The 27,205-nt window shown below is 44.3% G+C and overlaps 1 protein-coding gene across 1 annotated transcript in view; it reads left to right on the plus strand.

The window, feature by feature from the left end:
• SORCS3 (sortilin related VPS10 domain containing receptor 3) overlaps positions 1–27,205 on the plus strand; it is a 539,459-nt gene that overhangs the window by 453,978 nt on the left and 58,276 nt on the right. Inside the window, exons 18-19 of the mRNA XM_089660701.1 lie at positions 3,191–3,324; positions 25,884–26,007. Of these exons, the coding sequence (XP_089516827.1) occupies positions 3,191–3,324; positions 25,884–26,007 (258 nt within the window). The remainder of the gene's footprint in view (positions 1–3,190; positions 3,325–25,883; positions 26,008–27,205) is intronic.

The raw sequence follows: 27,205 nt of genomic DNA on the forward strand, positions 1-27,205 counted from the left end.
TTCTATTCTGAACGAACGTTCTTTATTAGTGGTAAAATACTGCACTGTGGCCACTAGATAAAGCTGAGGAGCACAGGAAATACATAGATCTTTGTAACAAGCAGGGGCGGACTGACCAATTGGAAACTCGGGCACTGCCCGAGGGCCCGGGGTCAGTAGGGGGCCCCATGAGGTGCCCCTGATACCTTTTTCATAGGCTTTTTTGAGTTTGGGCAAGGACACAGGGGCCCCATGATCCCCTATTGCCCGGGGGCCCCATGAGTTGTCAGTCCGCCCCTGGTAACAAGAGATACAACATAACATTTCTAGGGGACGCTATTGAGGGAATTGGTAAATAAATGCAACCAAGTTTATAAATACAAGTGTACAATCCAAATGCACACGTTCCTGCGTTAAAAATGGCTGTGTGTATAAGTGGGTGCCGCAGCGACCGTCGGCTGGAACCGAACAAAATCAGCAAGGGAGAATGTCACCAGCACACCGAGGATCACCAATATGGGTCCAAAGGTTTTAATAAACCATCACATAGTTACAGCAAGGCAACGTTTCGGAGTTCAGGACCCCTTCATCAGGCATGGGACAAATTGTGATAGAAACTGGAGAATTATTTAAGACAAGCATCCACCAATCAGAGTGAAGTGAAATGAGCTTGGCCCCACCCCATGATGTCATGTTCCCTCCAAAAATGCATTCATGAAACTGTGATAGAAACTGGAGAACTATTTAAGAAAACCATCCACCAATCAGAGTGGATTGCAGCTCACTTGGCAATCGGAGACTGCCCCCCCCCACATCTCTAGGCAACAGTCTTTATCTTCTGTCAGGGACATATATGCTGCTGGTTGTTGTTTCCAGAACCCAGCGCTGCTTTCAGTTGACACTTTGTTACAATCCGGGGAGTACCATGATACACAGGTGACCACAATGTTTATATTCCCGGGAATGCAGTTTATGCACATCTGATTATTGTTTTATTTCTTTTCGCAGTTTGTAATGTTTCTGTTTACATTGATTTGAATGCATTTTTGGAGGTAACATGACATCATGGGGTGGGGCCAAGCTCATTTCACTTCACTCTGATTGGTGCATGGTTGTCTTAAATAATTCTTCAGTTTCTATCACAATTTGTCACATGCCTGATGAAGGGGTCCTGCGAGACTCTGAAACGTTGCCTTGCTGTAACTACTGTATGTGATCGTTTATTAAAACCTTTTGACCCCATATTGGTGATCCTTGGTGTGCTGGTGACATTTTTCCAAGTTTATAAATAGACCCCTTATAACCAATTCACACCGAATGCAATGGGACTGCTTTGGGTGGCTATTTGAGGAGTACCACCACAAGGCAAAATGCCTCTTCTCCTACTTGAACTGTGTTGCAGTGGTGTGCACTGAAAAAAAGTATGGCATGCTCAACATTTTCAGTGCAGAGCAGGGCAATGCAGTCATTCGCACTTTGGCCAGTAGAACTTAATGAGATGTCATTGTGTGACATTTCAATAAAGTTTGTTTAGAAAAAAAATTTCAAAAGGAAACAGGACCTTCACTCCGATAAGTGACCTAACCTTCCTGTACTCACCTGCTCTCCGAAAAGTAAAAATGCCTTTTTTTTTGTTTACCGTGTTCATGTTTTACTCTATTCCTACCTCCACCACCACCATTTGCTCCTAGGAAAGACAGAAATGTCCCTGCACCTTCAATCTCCTGGTATGCCAATGCCATGTAATGCAGAAGGCTGCAGGAGCAAAAACACAGAGCAGTTGGTGGGAGGACCTACGGGCATCACCAGAGACAGGCTGTTTGAACCCAGCTCCTAATGACCAAAATGGTGGCGTGAGACCTGGGATGTGGCACCTGAGCATCAGATTGTAGCAGGACAACACTGGATACATTGGGTAGGTAAGTATTTGAATTGAAGACAACCCTGGAAAGGTATGAAGGGGCAAACAAAATCAGGAGGGGGGAGTAAAGCTCTTCTTTAAGCAGTCCATTGTCACATTATCGCACACGTATTAACACACCTTAGAGTATTAATGTGTGTTATTTGAAGGCAGCCTAATCAATATGCATGGGCTGCTATCACACTACAACAGATGAAAATATGCACAAGACCAACCTCGGATTTATCTTTAGAGGACCAATGCTTGTATAAACGAGTCCTTGAAGGACAAAATATGGGGAAGTCTGCCTGTATTTAAAGAAATGAGCTGAAAATTTTTTTTTTTTTCAATTAAAAATTTTCCTGAGATTTTGGAGTGTCTGTTTGAATTTGTGCCCAGTCAACCAAAGGAACATTTTTTGAGGTCAAAAACTGATGTTGGAAAAGACGTGGAACAGAATCAGCATTCCAATCCCAATGTTCAGTAGGGTTGAGGTCAAGGGTTGAAGGCCACTCCAATTCCTCCACAACAAACTCATCAAATAATTTGTTTATGAAGCTGGCTTTGTGTGCTTTGTCATGTTGGATGGTAAGACCTGGCTCGAAATCAGGCTTTCAGTTCATCCCAAAAGATGTTTTGTAGGGATGAGGTCAGGGGTTGAAGGCCTTTCCAGTTCTTCGACACCAAACTCATCAAACCATTTCTTTATGAAACTGGTTTGTATACATTGTAATGTTGGATGAGAAAATCTGGCTTGTAATCAGGCTTTCAGTTCACCCCAAAGATGTTTAGTAGGGTTGAAGTCAAAGCTTTAGTAGGGTTGAAGGCCACTCCAGTTCCTTCACACCAAACTTATCACACCATTTCTTTATGAATCTGGCTTTTTGTACATTGTCATGTTGGATAAGACCTGGCTCATAATTGGGCTTTCAGTTCATCCTAAAGGTGTTGAGTAGAGTGTAGGTCCAGGCTCTTTGCAGGCCACTCATGTTCCTCCACACCAAACTGGCTGAACCGTGCCTTTATGGAGCTGGCTTTGTGCATAGGGGCACAGTCATGATGGAAGTCGGGTCTTCCCCACACTTTTGGCACAAGACTGGCTACTAGCTACTATGTATTTTTATTTGTCATTAAAAGTACACTTTAATGGAGATACTTCAATCATTTGGAGGAGGATCCCCATACGTTAGGTTATATAATGTACACCCTGACAAGGGATAGATGTAGCGCCTAAATTTTCATGTATAGCATTTTATTTTGTACAAATCGTATTCTGTTGTCTCACTGGCTTCTCATTATTTCCATCTTCAGGTCCCGTGGAACATGTTCATCTAAGAGTGCCATTTGTCGCCATTCGAAACAAAGAGGTCAACATCAGCGCTGTGGTTTGGCCGTTGCATCCCGGAACGCTCACTTATTTTTGGTGGGTTGGGAATAATACCAAGGTACGATAGACGTGATTGTCTTGCTGTTGTCACCTTCTGCTTGCAATGCCATCAGCCAGAAAATGTTCATTACTGTAAGAATGACTAGGCACTGATAATGTTTTTTTTTTTAGTAGCAGCTTTCAAAGATGTAAAAGACACAAATGAATGCAGCTCTGTAATCATTAATATATCATTTAATGTATTTTTATAAATACAAGCAGGATAAGTACCCATATGTGACCTGGTATCAGCCTCATGGAGTTACTGTACAACAGGGCTGGCATGTGAGAAAAAGAAACAACACAAGAAGTCCATTAGCTCTTGGAAAGAAGCATGCCAATAGGAGAAGAGATCGGAGTGACAATGACCAGAAATGATTGTATCACTGTGCTGCTTTTGCCTTTCACTGTCCAGTCACAGGCTGGGAGCAGGTCCAGGATAACCTGGGCCATCATAACTATAAGCAGCCTACCTGAATATGACCTGGAATCAGCCTCTTGCAATCCCAGTGCAGCAGTGGAGTGTGAGAAGAAGAAGCAGCACAAGAACCAGGCTGATAGGAAGAGAAAGCAGGGTGATAGAGTAACTCATCACTGTGTTGCTTCTTCTTTCAATGCCCAGTCACAGGCTGCAGGCATGTCCAGAATGACCTGGTCTCAGAGGAAGTGTGTTGAATGATTCTGGCCATTAGGCTGAGGACATCTAGTGGCAGAAAAAATACTGTGGTGGAAACATCTGAATTAAAGTTGAATATTGCATCAAAATATGGTTTTGTTATGCTAGTGGTTTATAGGCTATTCATTTTTATTGTGTTATTTTTGGATGTAATTTTTCTTTAAGGTGAACTAGAGTTAGCAAAGTAACACGGCTGTCCTACTATGATAAGATACCTGTTCCCTCTACTTGTGTAGCCCCTTTAATTTCAACAATAAGCTTCCTATGTGGTTATATGTGCCTTTAATGTATTTTATGCCTATTCTTCACCTGTAAAATCCTCCCTTTTGTAGACATCTGAGACCTCTGCTGGATGCCACCATCTTAGATGTGGTGTCAGCGGCCCCAACAAACTCAGAGCTGTCACTCATTTGATTGCAGGCTTCCTCCAGACGAACCCCTAAAGTAATTTGCAGGTCTTGTGCAAATCTAATCATTTTCTTTGGGGAAAATGCCCCTTACATTGGTGGTCAAGAGGAAGAATGCAACCCTTCTAGTGGTGGTCAGAACCCCCCCATTAAAATGATCATTGGTGTCATGCTTCTGGCCCTGCACAGGGACGTTGGCCCTGGAACTACACAAGAACAATCAGGTCAATCAGCTACAGCTCAAGAAACCACTAGCAACCTCAAGAGGAACCCTAGGGCTCCCCCGAACCCTGGGTGAGAATAGGTGCTCTATGGCAGGGGTCCCTAAACCTTCTAAACAAAGGGCCAGTTTACTCTCATTTAGGGGGGCTGTACTGTGTCTAGTGGGAGTAGAAAATATCCTGGTGTCCAGTAGGAGTAAACAATGCCCTACATTTGGTGTCATTGGGAGGACAGTGCCACATCATTGGTGTCAGTGGGAGGAGTAGTGCCCCATTGTTGGTGTCATTGGAAGGAATTCTGCCTCATCGGTGGAGTTAATGGAAGGAATTGTGTCCCATCGTTGGTGTCAATGAGAGAAATTGTGCCCCATTGTTGGTGTCAATGACAGAAATGAGAGGAATTATGCCCCATTGTTGGTGTCAATGACAGGAATTTTGCCACATTGTTGGTGCCAGTGGATGGAATATGGTCCCAAGGACTGGATAAAGGCAACCTAGGGGCCACATCCAGCCCCCAAGCTACAGATTGGAGACTTCTGGTCTATAGCATTCCCCTTCATTCCTCCTCTGGTTGCTACATAATAGATACTGCAAGGAGGAGCAGAGGAGCTGGGCCAGCATAGACAGTAAGAAGGGAGGAGTCTTTGCTAGAAAATTGAGGAAAATAGGTGTGAGGGCGCTTCTACCATCCGCCTGCTTCTCAGACCTGGGGGCTGCCAATACCTCCCACGACCCAGGAAAAGAAACTGGAATGGTTAGCACCAGTGGCGGACTGACCATTTGGAAACTCGGGCTCTGCCCGAGGGCCTGGGGTCAGTAGGGGGCCCCATGAGATACCCCCTGGTACCTTTTTAATAGGTTTATTTGGGTTTGGGCAAGGACACAGGGGCCCCATGATCCCCTATTGCCCGGGGGCCCCATTAGTTATCAGTCCGCCCCTGGTTAGCACTTAGGATGACATTCAAAAAAAATATAACTCTATATTAAAGAAACTTGTACAAAGCTGTAAAAACAGCCTACGCGTCAGACATTAGTCATGGCTTTCTTTTGCTAGGGAATTAACTCTTCCTGGAGAAGTCAAATTTTCTATCAAGTTCAAAGCCACATAAAATAAATAAAAAATAAATAAATTAATTGCATTTAATTAAAATGAATAAAAAAAAAATAAAAAACAATAAAAATGTTTATGGAAAAAAAAAAAGGCTGCAAGTAAATATTTAAAATATTCATTTTTGTTTTGTCTACAATTTTTAAAGTTGGTAACAGGTTCTATCTAAGGAAATGCAATGCGTATAAATCGTTTTCTGGTCATTTTCATTTATTATAGTTTAATCAGCAAGTGCGCTGTATGTTCTCCAACGTCATCCTTTCACTGTGAACTGAATTCTAATTGGATGCCATTATTTATTGCACTTTGCTTTTTACGTTGCCTTATTGCATAAGCGTGCCTCAACTCAACACCGACAGCAAGAATGTGACATTTTTTTTTTAAGACTACCCAGAGGATTGATGAAGCACCCCTTCCATGGTGTAATGAGTCCATCACATGATCTACGGCGCGGGTTATTCTCCTTATAAATCCCATCACCCGCCTCATTCGTCAGGTCTTAAATTATGCAGTCATTTTCTTTATGTCCTTGACTTGATTAAAGGGGCGATCTTACATTTAAATCAGGGGTGGAATCTATCTCGTTTTATGGGGTGGAAGAAAGCTTCATCACCTACCCTGCAGTCTAGATACGATGATGACTCTCTCCGCGTAATGACTTAATGCACTTTATAAAGCTGTATATGTCTTCCAAGAAGATTCAGTGTTGCCATCGGGCCTGAACTGTCCTAATAGACTTGGGAAGTGTTTGGTTCATTGGTTAAAAAGCCAGTAAATGCAAATGTTAGTAAAATTATGGAAAGGCACTGCAAGCAACAGTCACCAACATGTGTGGGTGTCTATATATATATATCAGTGATATGGGTGGAGTGCACAACGGTGATCAATCACAGTGCGTAGCACTCAGGCCCTCCTAAAGGCCATCACTAGAAAAAAGAAAATTGGATTGCTGCACATAAAAGAACTTTTATTGTTGAAAAATCACCATACAAAAGAGTGATCAAAAAAAATGGACAAAGCCAAGTTTCGGGCTATTATGTTAAAGTCCTTCTTCAGATCAGAACACATATTGCCAGTATGTGTTCTGATCTGAAGAAGGACGTTAACACAATAGACCGAAACTGTTTGTTGAACACTATGATGTATGGCTTTGTCCATTTTTTTGGTTCACTCTTTTTTATGGTGATTTTTCAACAATAAAAGTTCTTTTATGTGCAGCAATCCAATTTTTATTTTTGATATTGAGATATATATATATATATATATATATATATATATAGTTATTATTATTTTTATACAGGATTTATATAGCCTAGATCAGGGGTGTGCAAACTTTTTGACTTGAGGGCCGCAATGGGTTCATATATTGGACCCGGGGGCCCGGACTAAGAGTAGATGAATGATGTGTATGTGTCATCCATAGTAAGTATAGTAATATTCCCCCATAGTAAGCATAGTAATTAATCCCCCATATAGTAATTCATCCCCCATATAGTAATTCATCCCCCATATAGTAATTCATTCCCCATATTAAGTCCCCAAGTCCTCCCTGTGTCAATTCACTTACCTTTGCTCCGCGCGTTCCTCTCGCCGTGTTCCCGCGCCGTTCCGGTGTAGCATGAAAATCTGTCTCCTATGAAGATCTGTCCCCCATCGACGTATCTGCACATGTGCCAGTTTCAGGCATTAGCAGCCGATCGGCGATCTCCGGCACATGCGCAGATACGTCGAGGGGGACAGATCCTCATGCGAGACAGATTTTCATGCTACACCGGTCTTCAGGGCGGACTGTGAGAGGAGCCTAGCGGGAGCCTAGCTCCGCGGGCCGAATTAAAAGGTCTGCCGGGCCGTATACGGCCCACGGACCGTAGTTTGCCCATTGCTGGCCTAGATTGTAAGCTCGAAAGAGCAGGGCCCTCGATCCCCTCATGTTTTGCATTGTATTGGTATTGTTCTGTCACATGTTCTGTCCCCCTTTGTAATGTACAGCGCTGAGCGAACCATTGGCGCTTTATAAATACTGTATAATAATAATAATAATAATAATATAGCGCCAACAGTTTGCTCAGCGCTTTACAATATAACGGGAGCAGGGGCGGACTGACAACTCATGGGGCCCCCGGGCAATAGGGGATCATGGGGCCCCTGTATCCTTGCCCAAACTCAAAAAAGCCTATGAAAAAGGTACCAGGGGCATCTCATGGGGCCCCCTACTGACCCCGGGCCCTCGGGCAGTGCCCGAGTTTTTAAATGCTCAGTCCGCCCCTGAAACGGGAGACAATACAGCAACAATACAATTCAATACAAGAGGGATAGGAGGGCCTGATCCTGGGAGCTTACAATCTAGGAGGGATATATATATATATATATACACAGAGAGAGAGAGAGTTTGATTCACTAAAGGAAAATAGACTGTGTACTCTTCAAGTGCAGTTGCTGCAGAGCTTAGTAAATGAGGTAAAGCTTCCCTATGACAAGAATACTCAATCACTTGCTAGGAAAACAAAAAAACAAACAAAAAAAACTGCAGTTTTGCTTGCACATGATTGGATGATGGAAGTCAGGAGAGCATCTGCTCATTTCCTGAGCTCTGGAGCAACTGCTCTTGCAAAGTGCACAGTCTATTTGCCTTTAGTGAATCAACCCCATATTGTATATGTTAGTCTTTTGCTTCCCAATAACAATGAAAAGATTTCCTTTAAAAATGATATCATTAGCATGCCAATTATGGGGAAACAGGAAAGGCAAAATATAAATAGATTAACCCCTTGGTGCCGGCACAGGGTGCGCGCTCTCAGCACATATGTTTTTTTTTAATAGAACGTAAATGTGCGGCCGCTCGGTGTCTAGGCACAGATGTCGGGAGGTCGCACATTTGCGTTCAGCCGGCGCCAAGAGGTTAAATGTAGCTTAGCTATTGACCTGTTGATTTATCAGTAACGTTGTTAGTATGTAAGTCAATGGTTTTCAACCACTGGGCCATTGCCCATTGCTGGGTTATGACCTCCCTTCTTCTGAGTTTCCAGCCAGCTGCTGATCCTCTAACCTCCCACAGTGCCTCCCGGCTTCCATAGTGTCTCTCAACCTTACATATTGTCCCGCAGTGCCCCTCAACCCCCCCAGGGCCCCCATGCCCCCTGAGGGCCCTCAACCTTCATAGTTCCCCTCAACCCACCCCAGTGCCCCCTTAGGGCCCTCAACCCCCAAAGTGTCCCTCGACCCCTTACATTACCTCCAGGCCCCTTGAAGGAATGCAAACCTCATAATTCTCCCCAACCTACCACAGTGTCTTCCAACCTCCTGTAGTGTCCGCTAATCAGAGTTTCCAGCTCTCCATAGTACCTTCCAAGAATGTTCCACAATGCCTCTCAATCCCTGTAGTGCACCCAAATCTCCAAGAGCGCCCCCGGAAAGCCCCCAGACCTCCAGTCCCCTCCATCACAATTGCCTCAAACTCCCTACAGAAACCTCACAGGGCCACCAAGTCTGCATCAGAGTTCCCTAACTCCCTCCAGAACTCGCATCCCCTCCACAGTGACACCCAGCCCCATCCAGAGTCCTCCAGAATTTCAGAATATGTTTGGCATTCCTATACTTCTATTGTGTAAGTCAAAAGTTTATTTTTTACTGGTGATATATGGAAGGTTTTGAAAGAACTTACCAAGCCCTGGTCTCAATAAGTTTGAGAACCACTGATCTAAGTAAAAAAAAATGTTTTGAAGGGGAGGGCAGGAAGAGGGGTAGTGGTGATGCCTTTTTTAGTTGGATTTTCTTCCATAAACGTTATTGTAAAGGTGGGATATGCAAGGTTTGGAAGAACTTACTAGGCCCTTGTCTCAAAAAGGTTGAAAACCATTGATCTATGCCAGTGGTCTCCAAACTGCGTCCCTGGGGCCTGACTTGGCCCTTTGTTTGCCTCTGTCCAGCCCTCAAGACACTTTTCCTTCCACTGACATCAGCCATGGGGGATAATTCCTGCCACTGACACCAATGATGGGCACTATTCCTTCCACTGACACCAACGATGGGGAACTATTCCTTCCCCTGACACCAATGATGGGGCACTATTCCTTTCATTGACACCAATGATGGGGCTCAATTCCTTCCACTGATACCAACGATGGGGCACTATTCCTTCCATTGACACCAATGATGGGGCTCAATTCCTTCCCGACACCAATGATGGGGCTCAATTCCTTCCCCTGACACCAACAATGGGGCACTGCAAAAGACAAGAAACAGAGGGCACGCCAGCCTAGTGCATTACCTCAGCGGTACTTTTATTCATATATAAAAATCAGATGTGTACTCACAAGCGACATAGAATTAATGGCGCATCGATCAAACAGTAGATAGGAATGACCTGGTCCCCTGAACAAGTCCCATTAGAGGATAGGTGATCCAAAAGGAGTATGCATTTTGAGGGGCGATCCCCTCTTCCTTGCCTCTTAAAACACGTCAGCCTTTTGGATCACCAATCCTCTAATGGGAGTTCAGGGGACCAGGTCGTTCCTATCTACTGTTTGATCGATGTGCCATAAGTTCTATGTTGCTTTTAAGTGCACATCTGTCTATTATATTCAAATAAAGATACCGCTGAGGTAATGCGCTTGCCTGGTGCGCCTCTGTTTCTTGTCTTTTGCAGTTATATTTCTGGGTTTCCGGGACCTGTTGGAGGGCAGCAAAGCTGGTGTCATGATCGGAATACCTGAGGTCATCCACTAAGTTGTCTGCCTATACATGTGCCAATACACTTCTCTTGAGTGCAGGAAGCTTTATTCTTGTTTGACCAACAATGTAGCACTCCCATCTGACACCAAATGTTCTTCTTTCACGGGCCACAGTCCCCCTAAAATCTGAAGGACCATAAATTGGCCCTTTATTTAGAAAACTTTGAGACCCCTGATCTAGGTAATACATAATTTTGGTGGGTAGCAAGGGTGGACTGACAACTGATGGGGCCACCGGGCAATAGGGGATCATGGGGCCCCTGTGTCCTTGCCCACACTCAAACCACTCCCAAAAAAGCCTATGAAACATGGGCAGCACAGGGGCTATGGGCAGCACAGTGGCTAAATGGTTAGCACGTCTGCCTGGCAGTACTAGGGTCGTTGGTTCAAATCCCAGCCACGGCACCTCCTGCCTGGAGTTTGCATGTTCTCCCTGTGTCTGTGTGGGTTTCCTCCAGGTACTCTGGTTTCCTCCCACAATCCAAAGACATGCTGGTAGGTAAATTGTCCCTAGTATGTGTATGTATGAATGTGAGTTAGGGACCTTAGATTGTACGCCCCTTGAGGGTTAGGGACTGATGTGAATGTACAATATATATGTAAAGCGCTGCATAAACTGATGGCGCTATATAAGTACCTGAAATAAATAAAAATAAATAAAATGTACCAGGGGCATCTCATGGGGCCCCCTACTGACCTTGGGCAGTGCCAATTGCCGAATGGTCAGTCCACCCCTGCTGGGGAGGGAGGGGGTGGTGGTGGCGGTGCCTTTTTACGGTAGGCTTTTTTTTAAAAAAAAACTCTGTTTTTGAAATCATTTATTGATCCCTGGTCTCAATAAGTAACACTTTTTTTTTTTTGGTTGAGGGGATGATGGTGGTAACTCCTTTTTCCAAAAAATTTTATTGCAAGGACAGGAATCAATGGGGAACTTCTTCAACAGGGACACAGGAAAAAAGAAATTGCAGCAGGGTTCGAACTCCTGACAATGTTTTACTGCTGTCTGAGCCATCCTGTCCCAGATGACGGTCACTCCCCCCCTTTCTTGTATGGGTGTCACAGGCACAGGAAGCGGGATATAGATCTCCCCAAAGGGGGTCATGGAGTGAAATAAAATACTCTATTAAAAAAACTGGCTAGAGTTAGGTTACGTTGAAGACGTTGACTTCAACTAAAAACTTGCATCATCAGAACCGTTAACCCCTTTGACAATGTGCATGCGCATGAAACGTGTCAGAGAGGAGCCTTGCCGTACTGACGTCACGCCGCCGAGGCCGCATGGAAGACCGGCGGCCATTTTTGTAAGTGTGCTGCCAATACTGAGATATCCACGTGGATGTTTTTTCTTTTATAATAAAATATCAGTACTCCCATTGTGGCTTGTATTTGCGAGCCATTTCATTTTAAGGTGGAACATATCCTTTTTGGCAACTTTTACCCTTGGTAGAGAGGTTCTAGTGGAGCGGTCCCTGTGTGCTGTGAGGGTCCAGTGAGTGAGGCCTGGAGCTTTTCCCTGTATGTATCATTGAGCCAGCGGGGCTCCTTTCCTGAGCCCAGATAGTTCACATCAGGGGCGGACTGACCATTTGCAAACTCAGGCACTGCCCGAGGGCACGGGGTCAGTAGGGGGCCCCATGAGATGCCCCTGGTACCTTTTTCATAGGCTTTTTTGAGTTTGGGCAAGGACACAGGGGCCCCATGATCGCCTATTGCCCGGGGGCCCCATGAGTTGTCAATCCGCCTCTGGGTGCGTGTGTCCCTTCTTTCATCCCTTCTTCTGGGGAAAGGGGGAAGTGCTTCCCCCCTGAAAAATGCTGCCCTAGGCAAGTGCCTTGTTTGCCTTGTGGTAAATACACCCCTGTCCACAGCCTTACCTCCTGCTGCACCCAGTGCCCCGCTATCCACATCTCCGGCTCACTTTTCCTGCTTACAGCAGCCGACTTACAGCTCTATATTTTTTTCCCCAAAACACACCGCACAACACACTCATTGCATTGCCTCTTTCACCCTAGCTTCACACTTCTGTGGATTTCAGTGCATATTCCATTTTGCAGAAACTAGAATCCATCTAAAATTATTTCTAATGGATCTAATTCACATCTCTGAGTTTTGAGCTGTTGCGTTTTTTAGAAAGGATCAGGGACTTTTTTTTCCCGTAGCAGATTGTGTTTTGCATGTAATAGACTTCAATGGACCCACACTAAAAACGCACGTGTTGAGTTTTTGATGCATTTTTGATGTGTTCTGCTTTTATATATATATATATATATGTATATATATAAGTATGACAGTTCTGTTTATGTAGTGCGACTTTGATGTAACTGTGCACTTGCTGGCACTTAAGTAGCATCAAAGTCGCATCAAAGTAGTGAAGGAACCTTTAGTCACATGTTAGGGTTAGGGTTAAGGGCAGGGGCGGACTGACAACTCAATAGGGGATTATGGGGCCCCTGTGTCCTTGCCCACACTCATAGCACACCCAAAAAAGCCTATAAAAGGTAACCGGGGCATTTCATGGGGCCCCCTACTGACCCCGGGCCCCCGGGCAGTGCCCGAGTGCTCAAATGGTCAGTCCGCCCCTGGTTAAGGATTAGGCGCACTTACTCATTTTGGGGAAGTAGATGGGGATAATGAATGAGAAAAGACACATGATCCTTCAGGAGAGAGAAGCAGATGAAGGCATTGCCATGTGGAGTACTGTGATATCTGTGAAAGACATACCTTGGAGAAGTGAGAAGAAGTCATTTTTAACCGTTATGAAATAGCTTGTTGAACAATTATTTAGCCTTCAAATTCAGCTTGTTCCCTAAGCACTGGCTCTGCTTTCCAGTTTTAGGGTAGCTTCTTTGCCTTGAAAGGTCCTATCAGGGGCGGAATGACCATTTGGAAACTCGGGCACTGCCCGAGGGCCCGGGGTCAGTAGGGGGCCCCATGAGATGCCCCTGGTACCTTTTTCATAGGCTTTTTTGAGTTTGGGCAAGGACACAGGGGCCCCATGATCCCCTATTGCCGGGGGCCCCATGAGTTGTCAGTCCACCTCTGGGTCCTATGAAGTCCAACCATAGCCACCTTTTCATGTGTGCTCACAGGATGTGATTACAGGGTGTGTGGGTAGAGGCAGCATTAGCGCCCTCACATGGGGAGTACATTTCTTGATGATGCAGCACGCTGGCAGTGGACAGATAGGGAGAGGATGCAGGTATACAAGGTGTGACAATTTAATTCCCAGAATGCCTGCAGCATAGCCATATGGTGTGGAGCAGGGGCGGACTGACAACTCATGGGGCCCCCGGGCAATAGGGGATCATGGGGCCCCTGTGTCCTTGCCCACACTCATAGCACACACAAAAAAGTCTATAAAAGGTAACCGGGGCATTTCATGGGGCCCCCTACTGACCCCGGGCCCCCGGGCAGTGCCCGAGTGCTCAAATGGTCAGTCCGCCCCTGGTTAAGGATTAGGCGCACTTAGAACTGCACTTCAGAGCAGCAGGGGGGATGGGGGGCACCACTGAAATCTGGGTGATGCAGCCCACCCCAGAACCCTCCTTGATCCAGCTCTGGGAAAAAAAAGTAAACAAAAAAAGGTTAGAGACTGAGATTGTATAAAATATTACAATTATTGAACATTAGAGATGGATATAAATAGAATAAACAATTTTAAATTGAGGGTTTAATATAATTTTAAAGGGGTATCTAGTGCGCAGGTTGTAGGCTATGAACAGGAGCGCTACATAGTTATTGTTTTATAATTAATGTTATTACCCTTTTGTTATAGGTGGAAGAAAAAATTTTTTTTAGCCTTATGCATTACAAGGAACACATATACTCAGATGCCTCCAGAATGGGATTTTACAATGAACATGAAATTATTAGAAAATATTCCCTCTATAAATGGCGCATTGTGTATAGTGAATGGTAGGGAAAGGTTCTATTGTAGATCGGTAAATGGTTCAATCCAGGTATAGGGAGGAGAGATTTCACTTCCCCTGAAGGGAACAGTAATTACTCTCGCTGGAATAAAGCATAAAAGGGAGAGGAACATTCTTTAAAAGTTCTCTTTGATGTCGTAAAAAGCGGCTGATAATTACGAAGAAGAACAAGGGGAATATAGAAATATTAGCAGCCTAATTTGCAGGTGGAAAAGTCGGGTGTGTGATGCAAGCTGTTGTGCGGAAGGCAGATAATGCAGAATTACTTCTTTGTCGCGGGAAGGGAGGTTTGCTCATTCTCTGCCGGTAGCCATATTGTACGGTAATGCGCCCGGCAACCAGGTTGGAGCTTTTGTATCAAAATGTACAAAGAAAACATGTAGCAGTAATTGGGTTCTCCTTATTTATAGGTATTTTGGGTTATTATTGCACTGTTTATCGTAAAGCAAAACTCTGAATGATAATGAATAGCCCATTAAAAACGCATTTATTTTTTTAATAACTGTAATATTATTTGAAATAACAAAAATAGCAATACCAGCTTTTGCTGCAGTGTTCACCTTCAATCTAGAGATTTCCACCGCAGTACTTCTTTCTGCCACTAGATGTTCTCAGTCTGATGGCCAGCATCATTTAACCCACTTCGTCTGAGCCCAGGGCATGCTGGACCCATCCCAGACTGTGATTGGTCAGTGAAAGGAGAAGCAGAAGAGTGATTAGCTCTTCCCTCTGTCACTGCTCTCTTCACCTATCAGAATGACCTGAAATTTGCTTGGTGTCATTCTCTTGCTGTGTACATCAGAGCACTGGCTTAGTGTCAGGGGTCGCTGGAGTCGCAATTGTGACCACGCCACTGTTCCAGGGGGCCCAGGCGGCCTACCTGTCACATTAAGCTTCACTGTCCTGTCATTTAGGAGCCGCCGCCACTGTCATTATCTTGGAGCTGTCTGTGGGAAGCAAGACGGCTTTGGTTGGAGGGCAGGGGCTGTCCGAGTTAACAAGCAGGTGATTGGTTGTTAGGATGCAGGGTGGTCCTAGCAACCAGTCACCAGCTTACAGCTTGTACTGCTCAGCCCTCTGTCCAGACCTGCTGTGCCTCCCACCTACTGCACTGTGTAAGGTTAGACAGGAGAAGTGGGCAATGAGTTGGCGATGAGGGGTGGGATACCTGAGGACATTAATGGGGAGTGGGGGGCTTGGGACATTAATGAAGGGAGGAACGAGAACATTAATGAAGGGGGGAGCTGAAGACATTAATGGAGGGGGGGAGCTGAGGACATTAGTGAAAGGGGTTAAGGACAGTAACTGGGTCACTGAGAAAATTAATGGAGGGGGGAGCTGAAGCGATTAATGGGGGAGGGGGGTGAGAACATTAATTGGGGGGGCTGAGGACATTAATGGAGGTAGCCACTGAGGACATTAATGGAGGGGGGAGCTGAAGCGATTAATGGGGGAGGGGGGTGAGAACATTAATGGGGGGGGCTGAGGACATTAATGGAGGTAGCCACTGAGGACATTAATGGAGGGGGGAACTGAGGACATTTATAGGGGGGGGTGAGGAAATTATTAGAGGGGGCTGAGGACATTAAGGAGGGATTTGAGGACATTAATGGTGGGGGATTTGAGAACATTAATGGGGTCACTGAGGACATTAATGGAGGGGGCTGAGGACGGTAATAGGGAGTTTTAAGGACAATACTGGGGGGGACTCAGGACATTAATGGGGGGAGGGCTGAGGGCAGTAAAGGGGAGACTGAGGACAGTAATGGGGTCACTGAGAAAACAATGGAGGGGGGAGCTGAAGACATTAATGGAGGGGGTGAGAACATTAATGGGCAGGCTGAGGACATTTATAGAGGGGGTCACTGAGGACCAGGGGCGGACTGACCATTTGGAAACTCAGGCACTGCCCGTGGGCCCAGGGTCAGTGGGGGGCCCCATGAGATGCCCCTGGTACCTTTTTCATAGGCTTTTTTGAGTTTGTGCAAAGACACAGGGGCCCCATGATCCCCTATTGCCCGGGGGCCCCATGAATCGTCAGTCCGCCACTTCAGAGGACATCAATGGAGGGGGGAACTGAGGACATTAATGTGGGGGGTGAGAACATTAATGAGCGGGGCTGAGGACATTTATAAAGGGGGACACTGAGGACATTAAGGGAGGGTGGAACTGAGGACATTAATGGGGGGGGGGGAGGGAGTGGAGGACTTTAATGGGGTCAATGAGGACAGTATTGGAGATGGGCTGAGGACATTAATGGAGGGGCTGAGAACAGTAATGGGATCACTGAGGTCATTAATAGAGGGGGGCTGAGGACAATTATGAAGGGGGGGTGAGGACAGTAATAGGGAGTTTTAGGACAGCACTGGGGGGAGTCAGGACATTAATGGGCAGGGGGGGAGGCTGAGGGCAGTAATAGGGAGGCTGAGGACAGTAATGGGGTCACTGAGTACAGTAATGGGGGGCTAAGAACAGTAATGGGGTTTTATGACATTAATGGGAGGGGCAGTAATGGGGGGAGATAGGGGCAGTAATGGGGGGCTAAGAACAATAATGGGGGTTTAACATATAATATGGGGGGCTGAGAACAGTAATGAGGGGGCTGAGGATTGCTATGGGGGGGGGCTAAAGACAGTAATGTGAAGGGGAGTGACTGTGATGTGAAGGGGAGACTGATAATGATGATGCAAGAATGGGATTGTAATATGAGGCTTGGTTCAGATCCGTGCATGCCTATTTGTGTGCGCACATCTCGGGTAGGGCAGCCCATTAATTTTAATGGGCTGACCTACCTGCGAGAAGTCCTGGCCTTTTTTTTTTAATCAGACCACACCAAGCTGCATGGTGCTGCAACACCATGTGGTTTGGTGTGCAATAAAATGTGCAGTGGGTGCTGATGTATGGGGCTGCTATTAAGAGGTCAGTGTGTGACAGCTCCAGGCCACACAGAGTCTGTGGGGCAGTCAGTCAGTCACTTTGTGGGCTCACAGATGTAAAGGGGGAATGGAGACCCTAAGGCAGTGGTTCTTAACCTTGTTGGAGGTACTGAACCCCACCAGTTTCATATGCGCATTCACCGAACCTTTCTTAATTGGAAAAATAAAATATGATTTTTAAAATTCAAAACATAGGTATATATTTAGGTATATATTTATACATAGGTACACAAAATGAACAAAACCATTAAAACATGATTTTCACACAAAAACAAAAACATAATAATGAATATTTACTGCGCGAATCATATGAGTCGGGTGTGGGTCTTCACCTCCGCCGAACCCGCGAGACTGACTCACCGAACCCCTGGGGTTCGATCGAACCCAGGTTAAGAACCACTGCCCTAAGGTAAGAGGAGGACACTGATACCCCTTTACCTTAATATATTCCCTCTGCAGACTCTGGTGTTTTTGAAATACTCAGACCAGACCGGCTGGCACCAACAAACATGCCACGTTCAAAGTCACTCAAATCCTCTTTCTTCCCCATTCTGATGCTTGGTTTGAACTTCAGCAAGTTGTCTTCACCACATCTAGATGCCTAAATGTATTGAGTGGCTGCCATGTGATTGGCGGATTAGCAATTTGTGTTACCAAGCAATTGAACAGTTGTACCTAATAAAGTGTCCAGTGAGTGTTAGGACTAATTCTGGGAAAGCTGCAAATCCGTCTCTGCTGAATCACTCTGGAAATCCTTCGCTCTGCATGGGTGAAATACACTGAGTACTCCAACTGAGCTTCTTTTTGTCCCTCTTAAAGGAACTCTTATATATATACATTATGTTGCCAAAGGTATTGGGGCGCCTGACTTTCCATGCACATGAACTTTAATGGCATCCCAGTCTTAGTCCATAGGGCTCCATACTGAGTTGGCTTACCCTTTGCAGCTATAACAACTTCAACTCTCCTGGGAAAGCTATCCACAAGGTTTAGGAGGGTGTCTTTGAGACTGTTTGACCATTCTTCCAGAAGCACATCTCTGAGGTCAGGCACTGATTTCGGGGGAGGAGGCCTGGCTCGCAGCCTATTCTTTAATTCATCCCAAAGGTGTTCTATGGGGTTGAGGTCAGGACTCTGTGCAGGCCAGTCAGGTTCCTCCACCCCAAACTCACTCATCCATGTCTTTATGGACCTTGCTTTGTGCACTGGTGCGCACCCATGATGGAACAGGAAGGGGCCATCCTCAAACTGTTCCAACAAAGTTGGGAGCATGAAATTGTCCAAAATGTCTTGATATGCTGACGCCTTAAGAGTTCCCTTCACTGGAACTAAGGGGTCAAACCCAACCCCTGAAAAACAACCCCACAACGTAATCCCCCCTCCACCAAACTTTACACTTGGCACAATGCAGTCAGGTAAGTACCGTTCTCCTGGCAACCACCAAACCCAGACACGTCCATTGGCTTGAGCTCTAGAGTCCAGTGGAGGCGTGCTTTACGCCACTGCATCCAATGCTTTGCATTGCATTGCACTTGGTGATGTAAGGCTTGGATGCAGCTGCTCGGCCATGGAAACCCATTCCATGAAGCTCTCTACACACTGTTGTTGTGCTAATCTGAAGGCCACATGAAGTTTGGAGGTCTTTAGCTATTGATTCTGCAGACAGTTGGCAACTTCTGCACACTGTGCGCTTCAGCATGCGCTGACCCCCCTGTGTCATTTTACGTGACCTCTAACAGTTGAGCGTGGAATATTTAGTAGCAAGGAAATGTCACGGATGGACTTATTGCACAGGTGGCCACCTATCACGGGACCACGCTTGAATTCACTGAGCTACTGAGAGCGACCCATTCTTTCACAAATGTTTGTAGAAGCAGTCTGCATGCCTAGGTGATGATTTTATACACCTGTGGCCATGGAGATGATTGAAACACTTGAATCCAATGATTTTGAGGGCTGGCCCAATATTTTTCGCAATATAGTGTGTGTGTGTATATATATATACATTTCTAATTTTGTATAGAGTGGGGCTTTATTAGAGAGATTTCCCCTCCCCCTCTGACCTGCTGATAATTATTTCACTAGACAGCAAGTGAGGGGGACAACTGCAACAAGGGCTCAGGCAGAAATAAACGATTACAGTAGAACTAGGGGTAAAACTTTTTTTTTCTATTTTGAATATAGTATGGGAGGGTTATAACCCCTGTAAGGTTTATTTTTGCCATCCGTTCCCCATTGGGGAGATTTCCCTTCACTTTCTGTCCCATAGTCAAGACAGGAAGTATCAGACAATCCCTCCAAAGTTAGGGAATCTCTGGTTGTCCCTAGGGTTGCCAGCACTCGTGTTCTGGGAACAATCCAACATTTGGAATTTTCCTTTACTTTCACTTTCCGTTATAATGGTAGACAGGTCAAATAGAGAGGGTGATTCTCCCTAACGGGAAACAGACAGCAATAAAAATATGACAGGGGTTCTAATCCCTCTCTATCCAAAACTATAAAATAAAAAGTTTTGCCTTTAGTTATACTTCAAATTGTTGGTGGACACCAATGTAGAGAATAATTTGCATTCATGAGGTGAGGGAAACTGTACCCAACAGAGGTCACTAATGATGCAGAATAGTTGGTCAAGGAGTGAGAGCATCAACTAAGTCTAATAGGTCCCTTTGATCTTTACTTGTCAAAGTGGAGTATCCAAAGTGGTTTGAGGACTGACCAGTCTCCAAATACTGGGGCAAAAGGGTGCAACACCCATAGTAACATTTTAAAGCAGACATTGTGGGATGAAATACATAAGATACATAAGATAAAATATACATCATGGATCCAGTCTTGAAGAAAAACAATATCAATATAATATGCCAAATAAACTATAATTTGAGCAGATTCTAGCCTTCCCCTACTTCCCTGGCAGTGGAAGAGAACATGGTTGCAGTGCAGTCTCATTGACTTCAATGCATTAAAATGAGAGACGTTGTGTTTGACTCAGTGGGAGTTATTTACTAAAACTGGAGTGTGCAAAATCTGGTACAGCTCTGCATAGAAACCAATCAGCTTCCAGGTTTTATTGTCAAAGCATAATTGAACAAGCTGAAGTTAGAAGCTGATTGGGTACCATGTATGGCTGCACCAAATTCTGAGTGCAACAGTTTTAGTAAATCTCTCCCATTGCATCAACTTACCCTCCAGCCACCATGTAAATTTGAAGTGGGCATTAAAAATGCAGATCAACCACCTGCTTTTACCGAATTTCTCCAAATTTGGGGAGTACTGCCTGTCAGACTCACCCATTGAAGCGCACCATATCAGCAATGTAAGCTTGCCAATTGAGGTTGCAGCATGGTAGTTCTATCCCCATTAGGATAAAGAAAATCTCCCAGGGGGATCGAAAAACAGGTGTACAGGGGCCATGGGAGTATCGTCTCCTGAATGCCTGCAAACCGGCTGTCAGCTGTCAACTGTCTGCAAAGCAAGTCACCGTGGACAGCTTGTTTAGTCATCTGTGTTTCCAGCAGAAGCTCAACTAACTCCTTCAGTGCCCCTTGCATGGTAACACAACAAATATTGCAGGATAAAAATCTCATGTACTGTGAAGGAAGCAGGGGCGGACTGACAACTCATGGGGCCCCCGGGCAATAGGGGATCATGGGGCCCCTGTGTCCTTGCCCAAACTCAAAAAAGCCTATGAAAAAGGTACCAGGGGAATCTCATGGGGCCCCCTACTGACCCCGGGCCCTAGGGCAGTGCCCGAGTTTCCAAATGGTCAGTCTGCCCCTGGAAGGAAGGCATATGGTGACCCGTGTGTGTATTGATAATGGCGATTATTTCCTAAATACACCTATATGAACAGTCCTGGAGCCCATGCCGAGCTATTACATCTTCAGATGATCACCGCTTTGCAGGGGATGATTGCATTAAATTGGCGGAGCTGTTGTTGGTAGCAGCTGGGCTGTCATTTTATTTAATTTTATTTAATAAACTTTCTGTTATGAATGGTAAGCTTCCTATACCGATCTCTTAATAGCCCTGAGAAAAACAGGCATTTCATCAAACGTTTAATGATAATGAATTATAACAGTAATGATTAGAGTCATATTCATGTTGAAATATATTGTACAAGAGCAGTCGGGCTGGGGTATATAATAATAGGAGTGATTAAGGTGTTAATGATGAATTGATAATGAAATATGTTAGTCTGAATGATGGTGCATGAAAATGATTCTTAGTTGTGTATAAAATACATATTGATTGTTTGAGCCCCCTGAGTAGCAATCGTTATTTGTGTTTTGCTCTCCTATATTTTGTGCTCATGAGTGCTTTACATTGTCAGCAGTGACAGCTGTGCATTCGTTTTCAGAGGCGTCCCTAGGGTTGGTGTCACCCGGTGCGATAACACGTGGTATCCCCCCCTCCAGAGAGGAAGGAGCGGTGCCGGTGTAGCGGTAAAATGAGTATCCCTTGAAGATATGTATCCTCTGAAGCAACTGTGCATGTGCCGGTTTCAGGCCGAAGTAGCCCATCTCTGACTTTAGCACAGAGCCAGCGATCGGCTTCTTCGGCCTGAAACCAGCACATGCGCAGTTGCTTCAGGGGATACTCATTCTACCGCTACACCGGGGCAGGGGCAGCTGTCACTGTGTTGGGATCCTGCTCCTGCACCCCCTGTGATGGTGTCACCTGGTGTCACCCCCCGCACCCCTCTAGGGACACCACTGTTCCTTTTTCTTTGGAGGAAAGAAGAGTAGTGTTTGCCGCGTGCAGCGCCGGATTACCAAATAGGCAGAGTAGGCATAAGATTATGGGCGGCAAGCTGTTTAAAGTCCCCTTGACAATGGATCAAAATATTATTGACTTTATAGATTGGTTTGAAAGAAAATTGCAATGAAGCTTTCCTAAATAGCACAAAAATTCTATGTTCTCCCTGTGGGTTTCCTCCGGGTGCTCCGGGTTCCTACCACCCTTCAAAGACTTGCTGGTAGGATAATTACCTCCTGTCTAAATTGGCCCTAGTATGTGTATGCAGGGGCGGACTGACCATTTGGAAACTCGGGCACTGCCCGAGGGCCCAGGGTCAGTAGGGGGCCCCATGAGATGCCCCTGGTATCTTTTTCATAGGCTTTTTTGAGTTTGGGCAAGGACACAGGGGCCCCATCATCCCCTATTGCCCGGCGGCCCCATGAGTTGTCAGTCCGCCCCTGTGTGTATGTATGAATGTTAGTTAGGGACCTTAGATTGTACGCCCCTTGAGGGTTAGGGACTGATGTGAATGTACAACATATATATGTAAAGTACTGTGTAAATTGATGGCGCTATATAAGTACCTGAAATAAATAATAAATCAACTCAAAGAAACAAAAACTTTACCTTAAAGTATAAGTAAAGGCAAACCTTTTTTTAGTTCTGGATAGAGTGGAGAGAGATCAGTTTTTTTGCTGTCTGTGCTGCTGTTAGGGAGATTCACCCTTCCTATTTGTCCTGTTTACCATTATCATTGAAAGTAAATGGAAATCCCAAATTTTGGGTTGTCCTCAGAAAAGTAATAGAGGGGAAATCTTCCAGTGGAGAAAATAGTTCTCAGTTCTGATGATCTGGGCGGGCCCTAAGGAATTCCCTTACCTTGCAGGGATTTCCTCACTTCCTGTTTGGCGATGGGACAGGAAGTGAAGGTAAATCTGTGTAATGGAACACTGATGGCGAAAAAAAATCTGACAGGGGTTCAGGGGTGGACTGACAACTCATGGGGCCCCCAGGCAATAGGGGACCATGGGGCCCCTGTGTCCTTGCCCACACTCAAACCATACCCAAAAAAGCCTATGAAAAAGGTACCAGGGGCATCTCATGGGGCCCCCTACTGACCCCGGGCCCTCGGACAGTGCCCGAGTTCCCAGATGGTCAGTCCGCCCCTGCAGGGGTTACAACCCTCCCTTACTCTAAAAAAGTTTTGCCTATAATTCTACTTTAAAGACTGTAAAGATAAAGTACTGTATTAATGTAATATACCTATTAACAACTTGAAGTACATAATCCATGGACATCAGGTTCACATTACAGTTACCCTCTTAAGGCTCAGTTCACACTAGTGCCAGTAGAATCATGGGAACTGAACTGTGTCCCTAAGCTGCAACCACTTGCACATAAAACACGGGACCCTTGGAGGGGCACCATTAGTTTTACTGGCACGCCACCCGCACTGGAAAGTGTACTGGCACTGGGAACTGAACTGTAGTGCGGATCCCATTGCCGGCTGCAATTTCTGGAAAGGTGCAGGGACCTTTTCCTTGTGTTTTGCGAGGCACAGCAGCCCATTCAAACAGCGCTAGCGCGAACCGAGGGTCAAAGCTCATTTTCTTTTAGTTGTCAGGTGCAACCTACCTGCATGTAATGTACAGTAATGATGGTCATCTCCATCTAGCAGTCGACATGCACACTACTTCAATGTTCAATGTTATCCCACTAGAGCAAGCACATGGGAAACCTCCAGAAACTTGCAAGAGGGGACCCAAGGTTTTGACTGCCAAGGGGACTCTACATCTTGCACTGGCTGTGTCCCACCACTGCTTGGCTGAAAAGACTCCTCATGTGATGCAATTTATTCAAGGACAGATAGATGCCTCAATGGAGGTGCACCAGGAGGAGAACTTTGGCAGGGTGAAGTTCCTTTTTGATAAACTTTCATTTCCTTCTACCACTGCCATAATCACAGATATGCAGATGCATCACAATGGCAAGAAAACTTGATGTTAGGTACTTGTCTTTCTCATCTGTCTACAGAATATGGTGGTGAGATTTGAAGTTATGACCTCAGCAGCCCTACAACAAGGCGAGGAGTCTCCTAAGAAATAGGGACCACCTGAATTGTGAAAAACCACGTGAAAACTGAGTGCTTAGGGGTTGATTTACTAAAATTGGAGAGTGCAAAATCTGGTGCAACTTTGCATGGTAGCCAATGAGCTTCTAACTTCAGCTTCTTCAATTAAGCTTTGAAAAACAAAAAAGAAAAACCTGGAAGCTGATTATTTTCTAGCTGCACCAGATTTTACACTCTTCATTTTTAGTAAATCAATCTCACAGTGTCAAACATTCATCTTACAAGTCTTTAAAACTTTATTTCCAATAATAAGTTAGTAAGTGGTAGCCAATTCGTTTCAGTCACCAAAAAAAATCCCCATTCATCAAGGCTTAAAAAATGAAGCAGATGAGCTAATGACACAGTGGAAAAGTCCCTGGACTCCTACAGATTATCTCTCCATCCATATCTTTAGTATGCTGGTGTTGTGAGAAAGATGAGGAGACTATTTTACATATATTTTGGACATGTTCACGACTCACTGAGCTCTGGACAAAAGTAATTGATATAACACAGAAATAATGGACTTCTCTATCCATTTGGATTCTGCCTTCTTCTTACTACAGCATAACAAAATCCCTAGATGGATATATAAGCATTTACTGATTAGTGTATTGGTCAACCTGGTGCCAAGAGGACCCCCTCCCCCAGCTGTCTCAATGGTTCTCCTGGATTAGTGATGTTAAACAGATGGAAGACCTGACAGCAATGGTTGAAGGCAGGAAGGAAAGATAACAAAACTCTTGCTAGCCCCTGGACTGTTGGTTTGAAAAAACCCTAGTACATTTTCAGTGATAGATCCAACATCATGGGGAGTTAAATCCACTGAAACCCCCCATGTTTCAATATGGGTCTCAAGCCAATGTGACTTTATATCATGCCAGTTTATGTACATGAGATGCAATTTAAAAAAAAAATTAAATATTTAAAAAAATTATGAAGTAGAAAATTCAGGGCTGCCCAAACAACTTACAATGTAATGCATAGCCTTGCTCTGATCAGCAGAATCATAGAATCCAATCATTTGAAGAATTGGATAACCCAGCCTACTTTCACCACAAACCCATGGTATTGGCGAACCTCAGCTTCATCTCGACTCAAAAACACAGAGATTCCCCTAGTTCCTCAAAGGGTGGCTAATTCGTTGGGAAGTACTGAGCCATGCCCTTTTTCTCTATACTCTGTCAGTGGGGTATATAAATAAAAAATATATATAAATAAAAGAAACATATATTTTATTAAAAAAAATATATATTAAAGAAAAAAAAATACTGTAGGTGTTCAAATTCAAATGAAAAGTGGACATTTTCATGTCTTTGTGTTTTTTTTTTTCTATTGAGCATTTAAGCTTCCTGAATATTTTTCTTCTTAGTGAACCAAGCGTTGTCACTTATAATAATAATGTTGCTTTTAGCATGTGGTATATATTAGTACTGTTGGATAGATGGGTTCCATTACATTTATTGGAATTTTAACTATTAATATTATTTGTTATATTAATATAACTGATGATGGTGGTGATGGTGATGATTATACATTATAATTAAATTATCAGCTTTATGATATTGAGAATATTAAGCTGATCAGTTTAAAATGAACTATGTTCATCATTAAGGTCAGAAGCTATGAAGTCATACTTATGGTTCCTGGTGAATTGATTGGCAGAACAGGAAAACGTTTTTTCTTTAGAAAACTAATACAACTTACTCTGTCTGTATCTCCAGCCTCTCATCACTTTGGACAGCAGCATCTCCTTGACCTTCAGCGTGGAGGGAACAAACACCATAACTGTTCAAGTGTCTGCTGGAAACACTCTGATTCAGGATACCAAAGAGGTGGCAGTGCATGGTAAGTGAACTTTCCTCTATTGCCTGAGCATGGGTAGACATTCTACCATTTTTTTTAAGTTTTAAGAGTTATGGGCCAGGTTTTGGCCCATAAGTTTGATGTATGTGTGATAGTGGTGGACCAATAGAAGTGAAAATTCGTTGTGATGAAGTGATCCTTCCTTCAAAGAAGTACATCCATGACAGAAATATAGTATGGTTTGACCATGTTCTGGTCCTAGGCTGGTACCTCTCTGACAACGAAAAAGGGAGTGCTCGCCAGACAGTACATTCTTGGATGTGTAAACAGGAGTTCATTGTTAAGAGCATCAAATACAGCTAACATGTTTTGGGGGAAACAATCCCCCCCCACCAGGGTTTAAGTAGTCCATGTTAATAAAATAACAACAGATTGCACTAAGGGACCTTTGTTAAGACTTGATGAAGACTAGCAGCTCCTGATTGCACTGAAGGTAGACAACCACCAGAGTGCCTTTACCCTGGTGTGGTGTATAATTCTAGGATTTCCTCCCTGAAATGCATTCACATTATATTCCTATATAAAATCAACAAAGGACAGTGAAATTATAATGCTGGTGTTATGATCATGCTAGTGGATACTCCAAAGGGTTAAATGGAGGATGAACTTCATAGAGACAATAGAGGAAGGTTAGCTCAAAACCCTGGCCTTCACAATATGACTGGAGATTGGGGGTAGAACTCCTGCTAGGAGCTAAAAAGACAGAAATGACCCAACACAGGATTTAAATGGAACTTCATCCAAGTCTTGGATTGAGTAGGAAAAGGTTAGAATATGTCTGTGATGGTTTTCATTTGTCATGGTATAATAATGGTAGTTGGCCACATTCAGCTGGACTTATTCTGCAATGTTGAAGACACTGTGTAGTTTAGACGTGCAATTTGTTTCATTACAAATCAAAATTCAGACTAAAATTTCCTTATTCAGAGATTCGGATGTATCCAACTTTCTGAATCACAATAGTGGTGAATTTCAGTGAATCCAAATAAACGTATAACAAATCTAAATAGTGAAATGAAGTAACGAGTTAAAAAACAATTGAAAATTAATTCAAAACGGAAACACTTTGCAAAAAAAAGTAGGGTGAAATAAGTGAAATAAGATGAAAAGATTAGAAAAGAATAGAATAGAAAATAAATAGAATAATTTAGAATAGAAGAGCATAGAACAGAAAGAATAT

This window comes from Staurois parvus, unplaced genomic scaffold (genome assembly GCF_062004578.1).
Source record: "Staurois parvus isolate SC_StPar_1 unplaced genomic scaffold, SC_StPar_1.0 ptg001263l, whole genome shotgun sequence".
Taxonomy (NCBI): Eukaryota; Metazoa; Chordata; class Amphibia; order Anura; family Ranidae; genus Staurois; species Staurois parvus.